The 25,947-nt window shown below is 36.8% G+C and overlaps 1 protein-coding gene across 2 annotated transcripts in view; it reads right to left on the bottom strand.

Annotated features, from left to right (window-relative positions):
• The window catches only part of PGR (progesterone receptor), a 70,299-nt gene that overhangs the window by 9,824 nt on the left and 34,528 nt on the right, over positions 1 to 25,947 (bottom strand). Inside the window, exons 4-6 of one of the 2 annotated variants that reach the window (XM_004385871.1) lie at positions 20,060 to 20,365; positions 9,742 to 9,886; positions 8,125 to 8,255 (exon numbers count right to left, since the gene is read on the bottom strand). In XM_004385871.1, the coding sequence (XP_004385928.1) occupies positions 8,125 to 8,255; positions 9,742 to 9,886; positions 20,060 to 20,365 (582 nt within the window). The remainder of the gene's footprint in view (positions 1 to 8,124; positions 8,256 to 9,741; positions 9,887 to 20,059; positions 20,366 to 25,947) is intronic. The other variant, XM_004385872.1, reaches the window with a different exon arrangement.

The raw sequence follows: 25,947 nt of genomic DNA, 5'->3' as shown, positions 1-25,947 counted from the left end.
GTTGGGGTCTCATAACAATGTATGTTAAAAAAAAATTCTGTATGGGAGACTAACTTGAAATGTAAACTTCATTTAATTACAATAAAATTAAAAAAAGGTAAGGATATGAAAAGATTTTCTCTCTCTAATACTAAACGATTGTCTCAACATCATATACTAAAATAATTGTTTCCTTCCTGACTGATTCCACATTTACTATATGGACTATGCTGTTATTTGCTTTAGCACCAAATATTAAGTACACAGTACTCCTTCAATTAATATCTACTGAACAGATGAATGAATACATCAAATTCTTATATATATAAGGATTGGTTTCTGGACTTTCTCCTCTGTTTTACTGGTCTATATGTAAATTCTACTGCCATTCCAAAACCAAAAACCAAATCCCTTGCCACTGAGTTGATTCCAACTCATAGTGACCCTATAGGTGATATAATTATTCCAACATTCTGATATATTGCAAAATATAGTAGTGCATGACCTCTTCATTAACTCATCCTTTTCAAAATAGTCTGCTTTTGTTTTATTTTTCCAGATGAATTTTAGAAACTATTTTTCTAAGTGTTTGAAAACATTACCACTAAAATTTTATTTGAGTTGTATTAAACTTAATTAACTTATAAAAAATTAACATATTTACTGTATCTATTCTTCCCAGATAATAACTTGGTATACCTCTTCATGTATTCAAGCCTTATTTTGGATCTCTCAGTAAAGTTTTGTCTTCTTCATCTGAGCCTAAAATATTTCTCATTAAGATTATTCCTGGATAATTTATCTTTTTCTGTTGTGATATCAACATTAAATTCATTAAATTTTCTAACTCCTTCCTACTGGTAGAGTAGAAAGAATGTTTTTCTTGTATCTAGCTACTTGGTTATACTCGATTTTTAATTCTAACAGTTTTTGGCTGATTGTCCTTGGTTTTCTTGGTATACAACAATGTTGGTTTTAGGTGCTGTTAAGTAGGTTTCAACTCTTAGTGACCCTATGCACAACAGAATGAAACAGTGGTCCTGTGCCATCCTCACAATGACGGTTATCTTTGACGATGCTACCACTGTGTCAATCCATCTCATTGAGGGCCTTCCTTTTTTTCACCAACCCTCTAATTTACCAACCAGATGTCCTTCTCCAGGGACTGGTCCCTCCTGATAATATGTCCAAAGTACATGAGACAAAGTCTTGCTATCCTCACTTCTAAGAAGCATTCTGGATGTTCTTCTTCTAAGACAGATTGGTTCATTCTTCTGGCAGCCCATGGTATATTCAATATTCTTTGCCAATACCATAATCAAAGGCATCAATTCTTCTTCGGTCTTCTTTATTCATTGTCTAGCTTTCACAGAATTTGGCTCTCATGGACTTGTTTTAATTTTCTTCAGTTTCAACTTGAACTTGCATATGAGTCATTAGTAGTCTGTTCCCCAGCCAGCCTCTGGCCTTGTTCTGACTGATGATATTGAGCTTCTCTTTTGTCTCTTTCCACCACTCGTCTGTCAGTTTGCTGTACTGTGGTGGCTTGCATGTTGCTGTGATGCTAGAAGCTATGCCACTGGTATTTCAAATACCAACAGGTTCACTTTTGGTGGACAGGCTTCAGTGGAGCTTCCAGACTAAGAAAGACAAAAAAGAAGGACCTGGCAAGCTACTTCTAAAAAAAAAAAATTAGCCACTGAAAACCTTATGAATAGCAGTGGAACATTGTCTGATATAGTCCTGGAAGATGAGCCCCTCAGGTTGGAAGGAACTCAAAATACAACTGGGGAAGAGCTGCCTCCTCAAAGTAGAGTTGACCTTGATGTAGATGGAGTAAAGCTTTTGGGATCTTCATTTTCTGAAGTAGCATTGGCATGACTCAAAATGAGAAGAAACAGCTGCAAACATCCATTAATAATCAGAATCTGGGATATATGAAGTTTGAATCTAGGAAAATTGGAAGTCATCAAAAATAAAATAGAATGTATAAACAGTGATATCCTAGGCATTAGTAAGCTGAAATGGACTGGTATTGGCCATTCTGAATCAGACAATCATATGGTCTATTATGTCAGGAATGACAAATGGAAGAGAATGGCATTGCATTTGTTGTCAAAAAAGAACATTTCAGGATCTATCCTGAAGTACAATGCTGACAGTGATATAGATAACATCCATATGCCTACACATGAGACCAGTTAATACGACTATTATTCAAATTTATGCACCAACCACTAAGGCCAAAGATGAAGAAATTGAATATTTTTACCAATTTCTGCATTCTGAAGTTGATGAAACATGCAATTAAGATGCATTGAGATAATTACTGGTGATTAGAATGGGAAAGTTGGAAACAAAGAAGAGGGATTGGTAGTTGGAAAATATGGCCTTGATAATAGAAATGATGCAGGAGATTGCATGATAGAGTTTTGCAAAACAAATGACTTATTCATTGCAAATACCATTTTTCAACAACATAAACTGTGACTATACACATGGACCTCGTCGGATGGAATACACAGGAATATACAAAGACATTATATTCAAAAGATATTTTCATTTCCCCTTTCCAATAACTGTAGCTCTCACTACTGACTCAGGATTCACTGCATTATTAAATCTAGGCCTACTACTTACTGGCTGTGTAATCATGGAAAAGTTAAATTAACTTCTCTGTGCCTCACTTACCAAGTTATTGTTAGGAGCATAGGAGTTAAAACATGTGAGACACTTACAACAGCGGTTGTTGTTGTCAGCTGCCATCAAATTGTCCCAACCCATGGCAACCCTACGCACAACTGGATCATACCACTGTGATCCATAAGGTTTTCATTGGCTGATTTTCAGAAGTAGATTGCCAGGCTTTCCTTCCTAGTCTGTTATAGTCTGGAAGCTCTGTGAAACCTGTTCAGCATTATAGCAACACTGTCAGATGAGTGGTGGCTGTGCCTGAGGTGCATTGGTTAGGAATGAACACAGGTCACCTATATGGAAGGTGAGAATTCTACCACTGAACCACCACCACCTTCACAACAGTGGTAAAGACTCTAAGATATACTAGATACTATTTAACTCTGGAGATTTTTCTTGAATTATTTCCTTAATCATTTCTTCTTTTATGTGGTTTGCTGCTTTCTCTTTTTAGAACTCCTACTATTGGGTCCTGGACCTGCTGCTTGACTATAATTTTCCATATTTTTTGTTGTTTGCTCTACTTTCTGAGAGATTTTCCAACTTGGCCATCTAATGTCTCTATTGACTTTTAAATTCTGTCTTCATGTTTTTTAATTCCCAAGAGCTCTTTCTTTTTTATGTATGATTCCTTTTTTAAACATAGCAACCTGTTCTTGTTTCATGGATGTTACATGTACTCTTATCTTTCTAAGGAGGGACGTTGTTGTTGTTGTTAGGTGCCATCGGGTCGGTTCTGACTCATAGCGACCCTATGAGGGATAAAAAAACAAAAAAACCCGTTGCTATGGAATCAATTCCGACTCATAGTGACCCTTTAGGACAGAGTAGAACTGTCCCATACAGTTTCCAAGGAGTGCCTAGTGGATTCAAACTGCTGACTTTTTGGTTAGCAGCCGTAGCTCTTAACCACTGCGCCACCAGGGTTTCCCTATGAGGGATAGCATATATAGACATATTTATATATAAAGTTCTCATCTCTTACATTGTCTCTGTTTCCTCCAAGTTCTTTCTTTTTGTTTGTTTTGTCTCTATCTTTCATGTCAAATGCGTCCCTTCAATATCTGGTGATATTTGGTTGTTTACTTGTATTTAAAAATGGAAAACTAAAAAGTTCTGACTGAAAGTTCTGTCTGAATGGGTAGTGCTTGTGGACTGTGAGTTTTACTGTAGGATTATCTGGTTGATTATTTCCAAGGAAAGCTTTTAATGTCAGTATATTTAGTTATTTTTCTTTTGGGCTAAACAGATTGTGCAGAGAGGAATCTTTCATTCTTCTGTTTGGAGCATGTAAGCCTGGATGACAATGAACTGGGAGACAGATGGGGAAGTATGCAGGGGGTAGTGTCCCAACATTTGCTACATAATTTTAATCTGTTTTCAGTTATAGAAACCCCCACCCTCAATAGCGCCTGTGGTTCCCTGATCCAGGGACCATTTATTATGTCCTCTCCAGAGAATAAACCTATAGTCCCTGCACTGGTCGAGGAGGAACATTTGCTTGGTTGGGTGCTATTTGGAAGAGAATATGAAGCTAACTTTTTCTTAAACAGACTTTCAACAGAACTTCCTGTTTTCAACTCGACCTTCACTCTCATGTCAAGAAATTATTGATGTCACCATCTGAGAGCATGCTAGAGGTTCAGTGGTGCAAATCAAGGTACTTCTTGGCTTTCCCCACTTGGCTTAGGATCCAACCTCTTGCTTGCTAAATTAGTTCTGCTTACTAGCTTGCCAAATTTTGTTGCTATTGTTTCCTCTCTCATTCGCTTTGTCCTTTTGATTTTATTCCTTAAAAAACATCCCTTTACTAATATTTTAGTGTAGTTGGGGATAGAGCGATGGTAAAAGTGTATGTTCAATCTACCGTCTTTTCCTGGAGAGCTGTATTTTACTTTTTAACGGCAAATGGTAGGTCTGGAGGCTTAACTTCTTTTTTTTTTTTTAATTGACGTAATTAAATGAAGTGTACATTTCAAGTTAGTCTCCCATACAGAATTTTTTTTTTAACATACATTGTTATGAGACCCCAACCGCTCACCCCATTCTGCGACAGCACACTCCTTCCCTCTGCCCCTGATTCCTCATAAACATTCAACCATCTCCTAACTCTCTCTGCCTTCCCATCTCACCTCTGGACAGAAGCTGCCCCTTTGGTCTCTTATAACTACTTGTCTAAGAGGCACATTCTTCATGAGTATCACTTTATGTCCCACAGTCCAGTCCTATCCCTGTCTGAAGAGTTGGTCTCGGAAATTGTTTTAGTTCTGGGGTGATGGAGAGACCAGGGGCCGTGCTTTCCGGGGCGCCCTGGAGGCTTAACTTCTTAAGAGCTAAATCACTGAACTTTTCCTTTACAATTTTCCCACTGTATTTATTCTTAAAAAGACATTCCCTATTATGAGATTTGAAAATCATTTATATTGCTTCTAGTTTGCTTTTTAATGATTTAAGTGTTTACATTAAAAGCTTAATGTATCTTGTATTTATTTTTGGATATAATTTGAGCAAAATATCCAAATGGATTTTTTCCCCAAATATCAAGCAACCTTTCTCAACAATATTTCTTCCATACTCATTGTTTTGTGACATTTCTAGTATATTATAATATGTACTAATCTTGACTACCAATTCAGTTTATCTATCTTCTTCCATATTGTATTAATTATTATAAGCTTTCTAATTTCCTTCACTCCCCAATATTTTATAATTCTTATCTATTTATCCTTCAAGATGTAAAGATGAATTTTTAGTAGCTTGCTATTTCCTCCCAAACCCCATTAGGATTTTGATTAGAATCTGTACAAGTCATTAGTACTGTTCACCAGATATTCCTGTTTCTTCCTTCTCTTAAAGTAACAAGCTACCAAGAATCCTGCTTTTTGGCCAGTGATATGGGAGTGGAAGTTATGTGTGTGTCACTTCCTTCCCTTACCACTGCTCCTGTCACTGAGGAAGCATGTGTCAAGATACAGTATCCATCTGCCTGCGTCCCGGAATGAGCAGAGCCTCCCTGTTGATCCTCATTGGACATACAGTGGGAAGAATAAATCCCCTCCTCTTTTCCCACTTTTTTATTTTCTTAAGTATTGTTTGGCACTCTAGCATAATGTAGCCTATCAATAAATATATAATTATGTTAATTATATAATCTAATTTGGGAAATCTAGGACTGGGATTTAACTGCTGTAGGACTGCTGTAGAACTAAAATCTAAAGGAACAGGAGTTACCTACCACAATATTAAATTTATTCCAGATGACTCTCTTGGTTAGTCCCATATCAATGGCTTTTGTCCACTTTATGTTCTTTCACCAAATTAGAGTTGAAAGACTACTCTAAATAGGACACCCAGGAGTGGGGGTATAGAGCTATGGATCCTTAGATCCTGTACTGGTCCCTGTATACACATAGATTTCATGAGGAAACCTTCCTTTTCAAGAGTTTAGCTTTTCTGCCTTTCCCCGTGACCCACACCTCCCAGCCAGTCAAGAGTTGTGCTACTAGGAAAAAGTCCCTCAAAGATGCTACTGAGAAAGACCCTTGGGTCACCCTCAACCAAAGGTCTTGGCTCCTGTGGTTCTCTTTCAAATCACTATGAGTCAAGGAAGGATCAGTTTGAACATTTGAGGGCTGAACCTGCCCATGGATGAAAAGGTGCAGAAAAGGGGAAAAGCAGCTCTTTTTATTTTTCCCATCTAGCTCCCGAGGGATCCAGAGGACAAAGTGTGGTAGTAGCTGCTATTCACTGAGGCCGGGGTGTGTGTGTTCTTTGTGTCCAAGAGAGTAAAATGTATAATTGTCCTTCTGGTGATCAATGCTATGCTTCACAATACCCCATTTCCTTTTTCTTCTGGGCATACAGGTAGGTTGCATTTCCCAGATTCTCTTGCAGTTGAAGTGGGATTTGGAATATGAGTGGAAGTGATACATGGCACTCCTAGGGCTTGCCTCCAATCCTTCAACTACTCGGTGTTCATCTTCCAGTCAGAGCCAATGGAGGACTTTAAACACTAGAAAAGGGTAAAGCCACTGGATGGATAAAGCACCTCCTTTTTTTCTTGCTGGAAACCCTGGTGGCGTACTGGTTAAGAGTTCAGCTGCTAACCAAAAGGTCAGCAGTTCGAACCCACAAGGCGCTCCTTGGAAACCCTATGGGGCAGTTCTACTCTGTCTTACAGGGTCGCTAGGAGTCGGAATCACTTAAACAGCAATGGGTTTCGATTTTTTTTCTTGCTAACCCATTGGACTGTGTCATGGATTGAATTATGTCCCTCCAAAAAATGTGTGTATCAATTTGGCTGGGCCATAATTCCCAGTATTGTGTGGTTGTTCTCCATTTTGTGATTGTAATTCTATGTTAAAGAAGATTAGGGCGGGATTGTAACACCCTTACTAAAGTCACATTCCCTGATTCAATGTAAAGGGAGTTTCCCTGGGGTGTAGCTTGCACCACCTTTTATCTTACAAGAGATAAAAGGAAAGGGAAGCAAGCAGAGAGTTGGGGACTTCACACCACCAAGAAAGCAGTGCTGGGAGCAAAGCACATCCTTTGGACCAGAGGTCCCTGCATGGAGAAGCTCCTAGTCTGAGGGAATATCAACGATAAGGCCGATAGAGACAAAAAGCCTTCCCCTGGAGCTGGCGCCCTGAATTTGGACTTGTAGCCTACTACACTGTGAGACAATAAATTTCTCTTTGTTAAAGCTATCCACTTGTGGTATTTCTGTTACAGCAGCACTAGATGACTAAGAGAGACTGTGACATGAGTGATAAATAAACTGCTGTCCTATAAAGCTACTGATCTTTGTAGTTATTTGTTATAACAGTTAGCATATCCTGACATAATGAGGATCAACCCATTGCCATTCAGTGGATTCTGATAATGAGGACAGTGTCAACAAAACTGTATATTTTAAATAGTAAATACTTTTTGGGGTAAGGATTACAGTAAGCATAGTATGTGTTTATAAAATATTAATTAATTTATAATGCCTTACTAGGCAAATATGAAAAAGTCACATAATGATGTCTTATCTAAAATTAAAAGAAATTGGGTGAATTTATAGGCTATTTTAATACTATGCGGTAGGTAAAACCAGAGAAATATCAAGTAATTTCATGAACATCTATAGCAAACCTGTTGCCGTTGAATCGATTCTGACTCACAGAGACCTTACAAGACAGAGCAGAGCTGCCCCACAGGGTTTCCAAGGAACAGCTGGTGGATTTGAACTGCCGACCTTTTGGTTAGCAGCCATTGCTCTTAACCACTGTGCCACCAGGGCTCCAATGTCTATGGCAATATATCGCATATTTCTCCTTTGCAGTTAGAATCTAAGATTCATACTTCATATATAATCACATGATCATGTTATTGTCTGAGACTTTCCTAATGTACCAAAAATTAAGAAAGTAATTTTCTTGTATTAGATTACTTGTACTCACTCACTTGTATTAAGAAGTAGCAATACTTTCATACAGAGGAACTCTTCATGGCTAACTTGAAGCTTGACAAACTCCTGTGGGATCTGCCACATGGTAAGGCATAATGAATAGAATGATGATTCTTTCATCCGCTGTCTTGCATCACACACAATACACAAAAGAAAAAGCAACAGAAATAAAAGTGTCTCAGCCAGTTTCTGTAATTTCTTGAGGAATGTGATTTTGGTAATTAACTTATTCATTATTGAGTATGAATGCCACTTTTTATAAACTAACTTAATATCTGGAATTTTAAACGTGCACTTCTTCACAATACTAAGTCTTTGAGGTTAAGAAGTTTTAAAGTTAGAAACTCATATTGACTACACACTGACCAAGATTAATGTTTTTTCTCACTTTCATTATCACACTTTAAATATCTAAACTGAGACAGGAGAGCCAAGTTGTAGGAGCTGAGGATGTGGAACTGAGAGGAGCCCAAGGATTGTTTTATTTACTGATGACTTTTTTTTGTGAAAACATGTACAGTTTTGTGTGCAATTCAAAGGAAGAATGGATTCAGTTTGGAGAAAATCACCATACTGTGAAATTTACTAGGGGAAATGTATGTTGATACAGAAAAAATAAAAAGAGAAAACTGCAACATTAAATAACTGACAGCATTAAACACAAATTCTGAAGGTTGAGGAAATTTATTTAAGATACTTTCTCAACCATCTCCTGGTTTGTAATATCCACATTAAGTCAAATGAAGCTATCAGGAACAGTGAAAAGAAAAAAAAAACCTAGATTTTGACTCAGAAGAGGTAAGATTGAAATCGTCACTGACATTCTTTGGTAGGTTATCCAATTCCTCTGAGCCTCAGTATCCTTAGCTGTTAAATAAGGGATGATGATTCCTTACATATTTCACAGGGTTGTAGGATAAAATGGAATAAAGCATATGAAATTAATCTGTAAACTGTAAAGAGCTATGCAAGTGTCAGGTATTAATGATATTTATATATAGCTGAATCAGCTATATATCTAACTGTCACCATTAGAACACTTTAAATAATTTCATGAGAAGATTATTTTTCAGTTTAAGGTTATATATAGAAAATTAATTACAAAAATTTAAATATAATCAAGCAAATTGAAATATTTATCTCAAAATTTTTAAGATAAATAACAAGTTTGATTTTTCTTCTAGGGAAAAAGATAATGTTTTTACTTTTTGAAGGTATGTCAATACTTTCAAGCAAAAGCATAATTTACTTCATTTTTGTTATTAGTGTCAAAGTATGAAATTCTAATTTGATAACTTATCCATTTAACTTTGTCTTTAAATATTTTTCTTGATACATTTTTGAAGTAAAAAAAAAAGAAAACAGATGTAAGACAACTACAGTATATAACAAAACAAAGAGGAAAAACTCCAGATATCAAATTACTAATAAAATGATACACTTTAGTATTGTCACATCAAGCTGCATCCTGAGATAATTCTGAGGAAAGTTTCAGGAAAATTCTGTTATTCAGGACACTAAATGTATGATCATCTATTGAAACATAATTTTCAAGATTATCTGATATATACCCTTAAGATAATAACAATAACAGAAGTCAAGTTACTACTTACTCATTTAGTATTAAATCAGGTGCAAAATATAGCATCTGCCCACTGACATGTTTATAGGATCGCCATCCTAGTCCAAACACCATTAAACTCATCCAAGAATATTGGATGAGAGTTATCTGGTCATCAATATGTAAGTTTCGAAAACCTACAAAATCAATTTAAAAATAAAATAATCACAAAAATCACTTAATTGTGTCAAAAATGTTAAAAATACATAGCTTTGAAAATAGACATAAGTATAAGGGCAATATACTGTTTTCAATCTCTATATTTTACACAAAACATCAAGAAAAACTCATTAATAATAAAGCCTGAAAAAGTGGCAGTAACTTTGAAAGTCATTTAAAATTAGTCACTGAGATTTAGCATTTCTGGGACTTCACTGATTGAATCAATCATCCATCACTCATTCAAGCAGCACCCATTTATCAAGAACCTTTTGTGTGAAAATGCTGGGGATACAAAGATGAATAAGACACAATCCTTGCCCTTACAAAAAGCTCATAGGTCCACAGGGAAGAAAAGCACATAACTATTAACTGTAGAGGTTACAGAATAAAGGAAGCGTAGAAGAGAGAGTACACAGGAGTGGGGATGGGCGGCAGATTAGAAAAGGCTCCCTAAAAGAGAAAGAGGTAATGCTTGAGCAGAATATAATGAGTTTGCTGAGGAGTCTCAATTCTTGGGAATTTAAACATAGACTAGTTTTACTGTGTAAAACTACTTTCAGTTGTGCTATGTCTAATTTTCCTTTGTTGTTGTTAGTTGCCATCGATGGTTGGCTCCAACTCATGATGACCTTATGTGTAACAATGGAACGTTGCACCATCTCCATGAACTTTGATATATTTGAGCCCATTGTTGAGGCTATTGTGTCAAGCCACCTCATTGAGGGTTTTCCTCGATTTTGTTGACCTTTTACTGTACCAAACATGATGTCCTTTTCTAGCAATTGGTCTTTCCTGACGATGTGTCCAAAGTAAGCAAGATGAAATCTAGCTATTCTCACTTCTAACCCTTAATTATGTCTTGGGTAGATTCCACAATTTTCTGGTCACTCACACTTACTTTAAAAACTTAATCAGTCTTGTTTTAAACTTTCATTGTGGTTTAAGAGGTTTAGAATCTGTGTGTGTGTGTGTGTATGCGTGAGCTCTGGTCTTTTACACGTCTACACCCTCCCTCTTTTAGGTCCTTCTCTGGTGTTGGTGTCAGGAGGAAAATGGGAGGGTAAAGCACAAATGTATCTTGACCTAATTTGGCTACAGTCTCCTTTCTATCTCTTACCAATTCTCTTTTCTCCTGTTTGGGGGAAGATCATCAGCTCAGCATTGATAAACTTACAGAGACAAGAGATAAGCTTGGAGATGCAGGTTGGGGTCAGATCATGGATGATCCTGTATGTCTATTAAGGAGAAATGGCAACGATACAGCCTTATTTGTATTGTAGGTGGATCCTCACATAGCTATGTGGAGGACAGATTTCAAGGGAATGAAATCTGGAGTCAGGGAAAGCAGTTGGAAGCTATTGACAAAGCCAGGCAAGCGGTTTAAAAAAAAAAAGAAGAAAAAAAAGGCCTGGTATAAGCCAACAAGAAGAATAGAGAGGAGAGAAATATTTAATATTTAAAGAGATTTGGCAACTGAATGTACGTAGTGGGGAGGAAGAAGGAGGAGTCAAATACAACAGCAATACTGAGATAAAATAAAGAAGAAACAGGCTAGGGAGAAAATAACAAGTTTTGGACATGTTTGAGGGGACTCTGGATATCCAGATAGTTGGACACATGAGGCAGAAGTATGGGGAAATTTCTGGGTTAGAAATACAAATTTGGAAGTTATCTGTACTTAAGTGTGGCTGAAACAATGAAAGCAGACGAAATCCACTATTGCAAGAGAAAGACTGGTTTGGTAGAACATCAACTGCTTTCCATAAAGGTATTTTAATAACATCTATTCCCCCAGGAGCCCTGGTGGCCCAGTGGTTAAGAGTTTCACTGCTAACCGAAAGTGTGCAGTTTGAATCCACCAACCACTCCTTGGAAACCCTATGGAGCAGTTCTACTTTGTCCTATGGGGGCGCCATGAGTCAGAATTGACTTGACGGCAAGGGGTTTGTTTGTTTTTTGGTTTTATTCCCCCTAAGAATCTACTGAAGCCCAGTCACAAATGGGCTATTTCAAAAGTAAAACCAAAGCAAAACTTATTCTGTAGATAACAAGGACAAAAGATATTTCCGGATTATGTTAATCGTATCAAGGTAAGAAGTAGAAAAGAAGGCTCCTTCCTTTCCATATACTCCAGATAGCCCCGTTTTCATGCGAACAGCAGGAAGAACACTATTCTCTTCTTAAAACTCCTTAACCCAAAGGAGCAGAACTCATGTTTATAATTAGGCATACCACAGGGGATGTTTACCTTTTTGTGTTTTTGGCTCTTCAGTGTCTAATCTTCCTCTCTCTTTCCCTCCCTTCCTTTCTTCTTTCCCTTACTTCCTTCTCCCCTCCTTCTCTCCTCCCTTCCTTCCTTTCTCTCTCTGTAGGGGCAGAGTTCCCCATTGGCTGTTGTTTGGTGAGAACAAATGTCCCACCCTCCCGCAAAGGAAGCTAACGCCTCTGCTCCCTAGGGCTTGTGACCTGGCTTTGGCCTGTGAGACACGTACCACCAAGACTTTGAATTGGAAAACACTAAAGCAAAGCCAAAGATAAGGTTAGGCTTTATTTTCAGTGGTGGTGGTGCCCAGTGATGGCGGGGCATTCAATGGGGGCATTTGTGATGCTTGCTTTTTTAACTCTCCAGAGATGCTCTGGTTCTGCCCATTTCTCAAACTTTTCCATTAGCTCCTCTTCAGTGAATCTCTGCTGTCCTTCCACTAAATTCTTTTTTTCTTTTTGCTTTGTTTTTGATAGCCAGAGGTTTAAAAAAAAATTAAAAGAGTTGGTTTTTATTGTGTGTGTCCAGGAACTCTGATTTACTCAGGTCAGAAAAACTCCCTAAATAACTGGCCAAGAAAAATTTGGCATGCAACTTTCATATTCTTAACTTTTCATATTACTTAAATGTATCTTCAAGTGTATGTTTATACATCACTTCTCTTTTATAAAAACATTATGAATCCCTCTTTAACATATCAGGTCTAGTACAGAAACACTGTATGTAAATAGAATATTTAAAAAATGGGTAATTAATTATCTTATAAAGTTTAGAATAATTTGATAAGAGATCAGTGAATTTTTCTAATTTTGTAAAGCAGAACATCCTAAAGGCATGAACGTATAAACCTGCCTATTGCTGTTCTGTCTGCAAAGTAGAAGAAATTCTGGAGAGAAGACCCAAGTTCCAGTCCTGGTTCTACCACTTACTGAATGCCACTTTGGGCAAGCCATTTAATATGACTGAGTTTAAATCTCTTCATAAGTAAAATGTCAATGATAATGATAACCAACTTACAGAGTTGCTATGAGACTCAAATTGGATAACTACACATACTGTAGTGTACTATGCAGATGCTTATTATTAGTCTGTCAGTGGATACTGTAACAGAATTGCTGGTGGAGCTCTAGCAATGGAGCCACTGATGAGTCTGATGGGAAATCTCTAACTTTAAAACAAAATGGTATCCAAAACGTATGTCAGGAGACATTTTATATATTATACATACTTGCATGATACCACTAAAGTGTAAATGTTATTAATAGCAATAAAATTAAAAATCTAAATTAAGTGTTCTACTCTGGGACAAAAAAATATATATATATATGTAAAATTCCAGAATAATGGCAGACTCATAGAAGTTACCTTCAATTAATCAGACATATTAAAACACTAACCAGGTTCACTATCATCTCCAATAATATATTTATGATTCTCATATCTCTTCTAAATAGTTTTATAATAATTTCCTAAAGACAGTATTTTATAATACTTAAATGTCTGACTTACTATATTATTATTTTTTACTTCAGGCCTTTGTTTTATGTTAATCTCTGAGAAGTTTTTAAAATTATACAACAGCAATTCATTTTTTTCTTTCAAAAACAGGTATCTGAGTGTTTATGTTCACTTTTTTTTTTTTTAATTCTTGGCTTATGAAATGACCAGAAATAAAGGAACATTTAAATTATAATATGAAAAGTTAATCTTGCTGAAATAATTTAAAACTTATCAAATTATCAACATATACAGCAGAAAGTGTATTATCTCTATTTTATGGAATGGACTAGATCTCAAAAAACAGGCTTTATTTACTCCACCTTTTAGAAAAATGTACAATGTTAAATTGACTTGAACAAGCCTGGTACAGGAGTATAATTTTTCCCCCATTAACTGTAATATCATTCATTACTTTATACCAAAACAAAGACGGGAACACTGAGATCGGATTTCCACTGATGATAATGATCAAGTAAAAGTACATTTGAGATGATGATCAAAATGAAAAACTTTCACCTACAGAAGTGATGGATGATCATTAATTGTGTTTAACGAGTAGTAAAGAAAAATACTCTTTCCTTTCATGTGACTTGACCTGATAATTCTTGAAAAAAAGCACTGTTACAAGCAGTCCAATCCTTCATTTAAATTTTAAAAAATTTAAAAAGTGTACAATAAAAAGATGTCCTGTATGACCTACTAGCTTACTTCCTGAGTTCGGATACAATACATAGGTTACACTTCTATAGAAAGTGTCATGCAATTTAAACAGCTCACTTACAACAAACGCAGAGCATTAAATATCTCAGCATCTTCTGACACAAAGCATGAACTTTGAGGACCTTCAATGCAATAAGTGTAATCATCAATGTATGTTTGATGACATTATGAACAAGGGATTGATGTTAATGACCTTGGGCAGCACAGTTCTTTTTATATTAATTCCATAATTTAAATTTCTATAAATATTCTTTAAGCACCTATTTGGAATGAGGCATAGTCTTTATGTCACTGGGCATAAAGAATAGAAAGATGCTGCTTATGACTTTAGCACTTATAGTCTGGCGAGATAGATGGAAAAGTAGAGCATAATTGTAACAGGGTGATAAGTGTTATAATTGAAAAGTGCTAGAGTGACATGAGAGAATAAAGGGCCCCTGATGAACTGGTTTAGAGCTATGGCTGCTAACCAAAGGGTCGGCAGTTTGCATCTACCAGCCGCTCCTTGGACACACTATGCGGCAGTTCTACTCTGTCCTATAGGGTCACTATGAGTCGGAATCGACTCAACGGCAATGAGCTTGGGTTTTTTTGGACTCAGTCAGGGAAGGCTCAGGGAAATCTTCCCAAGGGAAGTGACAGGTGATCAGAATCCTGAAGACTAGTTAAGGGCCAAAAAAAACAAAAACCAAACCCTCGAGTCTATTCCGACTCATAACATTCCTGCCCCATAGAGTTTCCAAGGAGTGGTTTACGGATTTGAACTGCTGACCTTTTGGCCAGGCAGGGGACAATGTAGGAGAAGAGAAGGGCCTACAGGTAGGGAAAACAATATGTGCCAAAGAAGGAGGCAAGAAATTGAGCAAGGGGCATTTTGGGAACTGGACCTTATAGCTGTTTGAAGGGAAATGGTGAGAGAGAGAGTGGCAAATTCAGGAGTCAGATCACAGAAGGTTCTTGGATGTTAAGGCTAAGGATTTTAGACTTTGTTCTGATGGAGAAAGGGAATAACATAATTGACTATAATTGCTTTAGAAAGAGGATGTTGGGGACATAACAGAAGATCAGTTGGGGCAGCGTGAAGCTGGTGATAATAGGGGAAGTCAGGGGCTACAGAAATGTAGGTAAAAAAATGATGAGGACCTAAATTAAGTCAGGGCAGTAGCAATGAAAGCAGCATGTATAATGAATTTATATAATAATCAGAATTGACAGAATCTGACAACTAATTGGACATGGGGGTGAAAGAGAAAGTGAACCAAAATTCTGGCTCGGGTGCCATTTCAAGATACAAGAAAAAAACAGAAAACAAGCAAAAAACTGGGTGATTTAGGTTTATTGAGTAAAAGGCCATGCTGAGTTGGAAGTTCATGCAAGTAGAAATGTGTAATAAGCATTTGAAATATCCAGTCTGAATAGCTCAGTAGAGGGTCTGGGCTGGTACTGTGTGTTTAGGAGTCATCAGAAGACAAGGCTATGAGTGAGCTTGTCCAGAGCATGTAGAATAAAAAACTACTGAGTAGAAGACGGAACCCAGGAAACGACACATTTATAGTGTGAGCGGAAGAAAAAGTCCACAAGGAAGACAGAAAATTGAGAGAAATAATGTACCTGGAAGGGAAGTGATGAACGCCGAAGGAAGGGTTTTAGCAAGAAATGGTTGCTTTGTCAAGGGCACCACAGGAATGTGAAAGGCTGAAAGTATTCATCTGACTTGACAAGTGAAACATTTTGGTGACAATGGCAATAGTAATTTCAGTGGCATAGAGTGTTAGAAAAATCATTTTTGAAAGTCTCCATAAAACGTATTTTCCAAGGCCTAACTTTACTCTGGAGACCTTGGGTGTCGCATATAGTTCATTGTTGGGCTACTAACTCAAAGACTGGCACTTTGAACCCACCTAGAGTCACCTTGGAAGACAGGAAGAGCTACTTCCAAAAGCTCACAGCCATGAAAATCCTATGCAGCACAGGACTACTCTGAAACACATGGGGTCACTATGAGTCAGAACTGACTCAGTGGCAACTGGTTTGGGTTTTTGGTTTTAACTTTACTCCCAGTTGGCTGCTTTCATTTCTTTCCCATCACTTTTTTGGAGGAGTAATTCAATTCACTCACTTGATTTGGGAAAAAAGAAAAATTCTTTGTCAGAGATATCACTGAGTCAGATGATATTCTGGCATGCTTCAAAGCCAGAAAATGAGGCAAAAGTACTATTTTAGTCTTATATACTAACGATTGCAAATATTTTGACTAACTGAAACCAAGAAGAAAGGTATGTATTTAAAAAGGCAATATTTAAGAATCCCAAAGCTTAGCCTTGAGTAGATTTTTCACCAAGTAAACAGAAGTATCAAAACAAAATTTATTTTAAAAAAAATTTACATTTCCTCTAATCCTCTCTGTCACAGCATTTCTTCTACAGTGTACTGACACATAGTATGAAGAATATTTAAAAGCAATTTTGAATCAGAAGTACTTGTTAATTTAATTTCTAAAGCCTAGCCTGACTTTCAAGTTTCTAAATTTACTTAAGTTTAACTTAAGATTCTAGATTTACTTTTCACTACTCTCCTTCATACAAATTTGTCAGTAGTTTTTTTTTTTTTTTAATATTTAGTCATGAAGGAACAAGTACATATTTTAGTCTGAAAAATCATATGTACAAATATATTTTCTCAATCATCAGCTAATAAAAGCTTTAATTACTGTCATGTTGGGAGATATGATAAAATTTTTTATGTTACTGAAGGGCCCTCACACTTGAAGAGATTGGGAATCATTTTCTTATACTGGTCTAATTCAATATTTGCTAAACATGCATCATGCTTTTCTGTATTTTTACATGTTGAGCCACACTATTCCTTCTATCTGGAATGCTTTCTCTTCTTACCATGATTTATCAAAATCTCATTTCTCCTTCAAGGTGTAGTTTAATGGGCATCTTATCTCTGAAGACATCTCTAGTCCCTAAAGCCAAGTGTTCCTTCCTCCCCACTTTTTTTATATTTGTATCTTACATCACTTTCAAGTAATGCTATAGTTGTTGAGTATCTTATCTCTCATTGGATTAAAAGTTCCTCACCAGATGGCGCAGTGGTTAAGTGGCTGCTAACAAGGCTGCTAACAAAAAGGTCGGCATTTCAAATCTACCAGCCGCTTCTTGGAAACCCTATGGGGCAGTTCTACTCTGTCTTATAGGGTAGCTATAAGTCGGAATCGACTCAATGGCAACGAGTTTTTTTGATTTACCAGAAGGGTAGATGTCTTGTTCATTTATTAAAAAATTTTTTTTGACTCCAACCTCCAAATAAGAAAATATTACCCACTAAAATTACAGCTAAAAGTCAATGTAAAATCATTTATATATTGATGAACTATATCCTGCGAGATGATTTGTAAATATGCTGTCATAAGGCTGGAAGAAATTGCAAGTCTCCATTAAATAGAAACAAGGATATCTCTGAAATACAATAAAACCTGCAAAAGCCAGAACCTGTGTAAGGCGGAAGGCTGTCAGAGAAGAAAAACTCACTGGGTGTTTACAAGGTAGAATTCTTAAATAGAAAGCAAGAGAAAACTGGTAAACACTCATCAAAGGTGGAAAAATACACCAAAATGCATTCACACCATGAGCCCTGTCTCCTGGCTTCTCTTTCCAACATCACTGTTTGTTAGGTCTTACACACAGTAGGTATGCAACAGACATTTACTGAGTGATTCAGTGAATAATAACTGTACTCTGGTTTAAAGCCAACCCAAACGTTCTGAGTAGCTAATGATACTAAATTACCTTATATACATGTGTCCCTCCAAGTTCTTTTAAAAGTCATTATAGTCATTCTGCTTCATTGATCATTTTACTCCCAAAATACAGACCATGCAAAATATGGTTTATAAGATTACAGACTACACAATATTTAGATAAATCTCAGTGCTTGCCTTATTGTACAGTTAATGCTGGTGATACCATCATTATAGTTTACTTACACATGAATTACATTTTGCAACATTTAAAAAGTTGCCACTAAATTTAATGTAAAAATGTCCTCTCATTTTTACTGAGGTTGTGTGAAGGTAAAAGTCTTGCTAGATACCAGTGTTTCAATTTAAAAAGCTCACTTAACTTTTATGTAAAGCAAATAAATTATCTTTTTAATTATAACTGATTATTTTCTAACACTGCAGCTGATGCTAGAATCTTTTTTAACACTAAACAAACTCCAAAATACAAAAAAAGAAATATGAACGATAGCAATAAAAATCTAAAAAGCACTGTTTTCAAATAATAGAAACACAGAAAAATTAAACACATATTTAAACACTCATATTTTTAAATAGAAAAACCTCATCAATGCTGTAGTAATACTTCTACTTAATAAAGATCTATCAAGTCTGATAACCACCTTACAGGAAGTTTTAAACTTTGAGACTTTTCTAATGGAAAAAATATATATATATTACCTGTCCAAGATCTTTCAGCAAGAGTAAAGCTAATAAGAAACTAGGCATTTTGATTTTTCTATTAAATTTCTTTATCTCCATTAGAATACTGAATTTTATTAACCGTGCTCTACATGTAGTTTTAAAAGATTCAACAAATAGGAGGGGATATTTCTTTCTGTTTCATGCAACCTTGGATTTTCAATAACAACTCATCTATTCTATTTCAAACCTTACAGGCAGAATAATAATTGAGAAATACATTAAGGCAAATTGGGAAGGAATTCTTTCTTTTTTTTTTAGAAAGGCTATCAAATCTAGTTGAGTCTAAAAGGGCATAATATGTTTAATTCTTGATCAGATATTGGAAAAAAATAAATTGGTCTGAAGGAGTATAAGGATATTATTGATGTGAAGAGAATGTGACTAAAACACATTCTATTTCTAATTATGGGATTAAAGCCACAAACAATTGCTACCTGTGTATTCTTCTGACTCTGCACTCTAAGATTTAGCCACCTGAGAACTGCATTCTTGTAACGCTTCCAACCACTTTGCTTCTATGGAATGGTGCTGAGGGAGCAACCATAGCTTATAAACGAAGTGACTAAAATCCTTTCATGATGATGTAATCTATACGCTCATTGCTGGCCTATCCTCCCTTTGGGTGTCAAATTTTAGAGGAAGTAGCGACTAGAGGCTCATTTCGCTACGTCCTAATTATTTGTTTATTTTTGTTTAGGAGTTTTGTATTTTAATTGTCTTAAGACACCCTGCCATATACTCTGAATACAATTTTGGTTGTTATACAGTTAGGTATATTCGGTTTGATTTTTAACCAATTAAGGTTGGTTAAATTCAGGTTAAGAATGAACTAGATATTTTTAAGAAGATGGTTGACTTGCCTTTCTCTGAACTACTGTAACACTTGTAGCTGAACACAAACTTATGCTACTCCTTAACTGTTTTAAGTATGTAATTCTTGATTTATCAAGACTCAATATGTTTTCTACTTCTTTTGTATTTCCATAGTACAGAGTAGGGTCCTGGACAAATATCACACATTACAGAAACATTTTTAATGGCTGGAACTTGTACTATAACATGTTTACAGTCTAGCTGATTCACTGAACATACTGCTTACTTAAGAATCTACTAGTACAACAAACAGTAAATTTTTTACTACATGCTATTATGTGTATATATTATTATTGTTATTACCTGGCAGTGATTTAGACCACTTGACTACCGAAAGAAGTTGCCTCTCGCCTAGCTGATTAAGACTTGTCAGCAAAGAACTGGAGGTCTCAGGTTTTGTGTTGTCATATCCTGCATAGATCACATCTGGTTCAATGCTCATTAACAGGTTGATCAGTGGGGGGATCAACTGTAGTTCTTGACTTGGTGGAAAAGTAATTCTCTGGCTTAGAGCTTGGCTTTCATTTGGCATGCCCACTGGCTGTGGGAGAGCGACAGCATCTAGTGCTCTCATAACTCTGACTTTATTGAATTTTTTAAACTTTCGACCTACAAAGAAAACAAAAACAAAACCAAGAAGTTCATGTAAATACATATGAAGGAAATCTTCCAGCAGAGAATATTTTTCTCAAGCATTATAGATTTTAGCATCAATCTAATAAAATGCAATTTAATAAGAAAAAATATTAGGTATCAAACTTGGATTAGAAAATTAATTATACTAGTATTCATTGGATTGGTGGGAAGTGAGTAATTATACCAGTATCCAGCAGGGGGTTTGGAGCTTTGAATGAAAAGACTTTTAGCAAAGTAAGTTCAGTATTGGTCAATATTACTACAGGACTGCCCCACAAAAGCTAATGCTACGGGCTATGTTAATTGAAATATAGTCTATAAGTTGTTGAATCTTCTTTTGTGCTTTATTCTTTTAAAGATTTGTTGAAAGGTATGAAACTTCTCTTCAGCCACATCAAAAAACTGCATATATGTGCAACGCCCCTCCCCCCAAATCTTGTATATTATTTCAATGGGTTCATAGATCTCTCAAAATCAGTCCTTGCACTATTATGAGATCTAAGGACCCTGTAAATGGTTTATGCACTTGGCTGCTAACCAAAAGGTTGGAGGTTTGACTTCACCCAGAAGTGCCTTGGAAGAAAGGCCTGGCAATCTACTTCCAAAAAATCAGCCATTGAAAATCCTATGGAGCAGAGTTCTACTCTGATACACAAGAGGTCACCATGAGTGGGAGTCAGCTCAATGGCAACTTATTTTTTTTTCCCCTAAATTAAGGGAGGAGATAGTCTACACCTCATGCTAGTCAGACTACATTTGTATTTACTTCTAGAATTTTTACTTCTATGAATTTTAATGGTTAGGGAGGGATAAAAAAAAAGCCCACCAGAGAGATACGTACAAACTCTGCCTCATGAGGAATGACTGAAGGAGAGTGGAATGTCCAGCTGGGTCATGGCTAGTTTACTAGGCACTTTTGGGTGAATCAGAGAAAGGCCTGGTGATGGGAGGACAGGCTGGATTTCAGCCCCACCCACTCTGTGCCAGACTCTGCCCGCTTAACAGTATGAAGTGGCTGTGCTGTTTAGCCAGGAAAAAAGACTAACGGAGACCTGATAACTGTTTGCATTTATCTCAGCAGAGGTTGCTATCTGCTGGCTCTACTGCCTGAGCCGACCATAGACATGTTTTCTTTCGCTCATACAATGTTGACCAGAATTATGAAACCCTCCCTGAATTAGCTGGGTGTCAACATCTGTTAAGGTTGAGTTGTGACTGCTGCTTTTGATTGGGGCATGCATACTGTAGCTTGCCCCACTTCCCACGCAAACTACTACCACCAAGGCCAATGGTCAGTTTTCTTATGTCTTACCTCTTTACTCAATTAAGTTACTTGCCTTTAAGCATTTGCCTTTGAGATTTCTGAGCTCAGGTATTGTTATAAAAAAATAGGATTATACTTGTTTTATAAAGCCCTAAGGAGTAGAGATAGAACCTGTAGGTGACAAGTCCCTCCTCCTTTGCATCTGTCTGCAGGAAATGATATGCATAGGAGTTTTCATTGTTTTGCTGGAAGGAGGGAAGAATTCTGGGCTCAGATGCTAGGGGGTGGGCATAAGATGGCAGACTGGAGAGAAAGGCTTAGTAGTTGTCTCTCATTCAACCCGATGGATGGGGTTTTGAGCAGAAGAAACTGATTTTTCTGAGGCTCAGAAAAAGAAGAATCCCTAGGTGGCTCAAATGGTTAAGCACTCAACTACTAACTGAAAGTTTGGTGGTTTGAGCCCATCCAGAGGTGCCTCGGAAGACAGGTCTAATGATCTGTTTCTGAAAGGCTACAGCCTTGAAAACCCAATGGAGCAGTTTTACTCTGTACATATGAGGTCGCCATGAGTCGGAATTCACTCAATGGCAACTAACAACAAGAAAAAGAAAAAGATCCATCTAGCAGCCTCGTTAGTGAATGCAGAGCTGAGGAGAGGGCATGCTTCCCACGTCTGCAGAGAACACAGCTTGGTGCTCATGTTGTGATGAATGATGGGAACACAGTGTCATTTGGCACCTCGAGTGTTTGTAGCTTTGGGCACTGTAAATAAGCTCCCTATACAGGGAAGCCAAGTTTTCATAGCTGGGACTGTTAGCAATGGCAGGGATACAGGACCTCCATCAAGTTACTCAGGGGCATCGAACCTCAGAAAGGAAGTCAAAGCAGAGAATTTTATTTATGGTCAATCAACAGAATGGGTACTCCTATACCCTGACTTCACTCCTGTCACAATGTATAAACTGTCTCTGCTCCTGTCTAAGGTTAACTCCTCCATTTCAGCACTAAATTCTATTCCTTCCTGGCTACTCAAGGACTTTGCTCACAATCATCTGCCCGTTCTTCTGCAGCCTCTAAATCTCCCTTTCATGCATAACCCATCCCGTAGAGAACATACTCCTTCCATTTCTTCTCCTGCCACTCTCTGCTGAACCAACTTCAAACAGGCTTTCTTCCTGTACTCCAACAAAATTATTCTTGGCAAGGTTACCAATGTTTTCCACATGCCAAAACAATGGTTTCTATAATGAGATACCAGTTTATACCCACTAGGATGGATATAGTAAAAACAAAACAGAAAATAACAAACGTTGGCAAGGATGTGGAAAAACTGGAATGCTTCTGCATTGCTAGTTCGAAATGATGTAGCCACTATGGAAACAGTTTTGTGGTTCCTCAAAAATGTAAACACAGAATTACCATGACCCAGCAATTTCACACCTAGACCCAAAACACTTGAAAGCAGGGACTCATACAGATACTTGGACACCAGGTTCAGAGCAACATTATTCATAACAGACAAAAAGTGGAAACAACCTGTGTATCCATCAACAGATGAATGGAAAAACAAAATGTGGCATATACATACGATGGAATATTATTCAACCATAAAGAGAAATGAATATCTGATACATGTTACAACACAGATGAAGCCTGAAAACATTATGCTCGGTGAAATAATGCAGCCACAAAAGAACAAATATTGTATGATTCCACTTATATGAAATATCTAGAATAGGCAAATTCATAGAGATATGAAGTAGATTAGAGGTTACCAGGGCCTTGGGGAAGAAGGAGTGGAGAGTCACTGCTTAAAGGGTACAGAATTTCTGTTTGGGGTGATGGCTGCACAGCATCATGTATGTAATTAACGCCGTTGAAATGTACACTTAAAAATGGTTAAAATTGGAAAATTCATGTTATATGTATTTTACTACAACAAAATTTAAAACACCAACAATGGTCAAGTCTCAGTCCTCATCTTAAGCAGTCCATCAGTAGCACTTGACACAGCTGATCATTTCCTTCTTGTAACACTCTCTTCACTTGGCTTCCACATACCTCACTCTTGTGGTCACCCTTTAAGTTTCTTGGCTGGCTCTTTTTCATCTTCTCAGCTTCCAAATCTTGCAAGGTCCCAAAGTTCAGCCCTCAGACTTCTCTTAGAGATGTCTACACGCAATTCCTAGAATTTTGCATCTAGTCCCAGTGCTTTGATATCATGTACACATAGGTGAAGGAGCCCTGGTGGCGCAATGGTTAAATGCTCGGCTGCCAACTGAAAGGTCGGCAATTCGAACCCACCAATGACTCTGTGAAAGAAAAGACCTTGCCATCTGCTCCTGTAAAGATTACAGCCTAGGAAACTGAATGGGACAGTTCTCTTCTGTCATATAGGGTTGCTAAGAGTCGGAATCGACTTGACGGCATATAACAACAACAGACCATGGGTGAGTACCAAATTATAATTCCAGCCCCAAATTCGTCCCTGAGAACTAAACTCAAAATACTAAATTGCCTACTCAGCATCTTCACTAGTGTGTTGAGTAGATAGCTCAAATAATATGTTCAGAACAGAACTTTTGACGCACTGGCCCCAAAACTACAGCTCCTAATCTTGCAACTCCATTCATGCATCTGCTCTGGTCAAAATTATACAGTCATCATCGATACCTCTCTTCTTCTCTCACCTCATATCTAATTCATCGGCAAATCTTGGTAGATTACCACCAGAATATAACCCAAATCCAATAACTTCTCCCCATCTCCACCACTTCCTTTGTAGTTTGGGTCACCGTCATCACATCTGGACTATTACAACACATCCTGACTGGGTTCCCAGCTTTCACCCTTGCCCTCTATAGTCTATTGTTTACACAGCTGAGTGAGCCTTTAAAAACTTAATCAGATGATGACTGATGTAACTGGTTTTACTGAATTGTACATATGAAAATTACTGAATTGGCAAAGTTACGTTCTCTGTATTTTACAACAACAACAATAATGATAATAAAATCCACAAGCCATTCTTTAAAAAAAACTCCATAAAATAAAGGTAGAAAGATAGACTATTTGTACTAAAACCTAACAGCAAACATGATACTATAAATGAAATGCTTTATTTGTAGATAATATGATTATATATCTAAAAAATTTAGAAGACTACTAAAAATCTATCAAACTATTTGAATAATTTAGTTATATGTCTGGATAGAAGATCTTTTTGCCACTGCTAATAATTATCATTTAAAAAACAGAAAATATATTCTATGACAACAGAGACCAAAGTTATAAAATATCTAAGAATGAATTTAAGAAGGGCATAGGACTTACATTAAAACCACAAAATTTTATCATGTGACATCAAAGAAAAATCTGAATTAATGAAGAGATATGTATTATGTTTCTGGATTAGAATCCTTAAAGTGTTGATCCTGGTCAAATCAATACATAAATTTTATACCATTTCTATCGGAATCCATTTTTGTGGAACTGGAAAGAATCGTTTCTCTATTCTTTGAGAAACATAAGTATGTGTGAGGATAGTCAAGAAAATATTAAGAAAAGCTGTGATTTTTAATATATGTCATACTATGTATTAAAATTTATAATATCATAATCCTAACATGATGGTATTAATAATTTGCATGGGAATGGACATATAGATCAACAGAATAGAATATAGAACCCAGGAACATATACTAAATCTATAGTTTGTGTGGACTACTAACCTAAAGGTTGGTAGTTCGAACCCATCCAGTGGTGTCATGGAAGAAAAGTCTGTCAATCTGCTTCTGTAAAGATTGTTGTTGTTAGTTGCAGTCAAGTTGATACCAACTCATAGTGACCCCATGTGTGCAGAGTAGAACTGCTCCATTGGGTTTTCAAAGCTGTGACCTTTTGGAAGCAGATTGCCAGGCCTATCTCCAGGGCACCTCTTGGTGGGTTTGAACTGCCAACTTTTTGACTAGTAGTTGAGCGTTTAACCATTTTCGACACCCAGGGACTCTTCTATAAAGATTACAGCTGAGAAAATCCTATGGAGCAGTTCTTCTCTAACATACAGGGTTGCCATGTGTCAGAATCTACTGGTTGGCCAACTTTTTTTTTAATGCTATCTTGATAGGTATGTTAAAAGTGGTGTGTGAGAAGGCTTTCGCTTGGGGCATACAAAGGCTACTGGGAAAGCAAGGAACATAAGTCCTCGGGGCCCATTTTCATAATAGAATAGCAAAAGATGGCTGCATAAAGACCATATGGTCACACTAACTACTTTTTCCCATGACCTAGC

Source organism: Trichechus manatus, unplaced genomic scaffold (genome assembly GCF_000243295.1).
Source record: "Trichechus manatus latirostris isolate Lorelei unplaced genomic scaffold, TriManLat1.0 scaffold00148, whole genome shotgun sequence".
Classification (NCBI taxonomy): domain Eukaryota; kingdom Metazoa; phylum Chordata; class Mammalia; order Sirenia; family Trichechidae; genus Trichechus; species Trichechus manatus.
The sequence above is the reverse complement of the archived record's forward strand: the minus strand, read 5'-3'. Positions and strand labels throughout refer to the sequence as shown.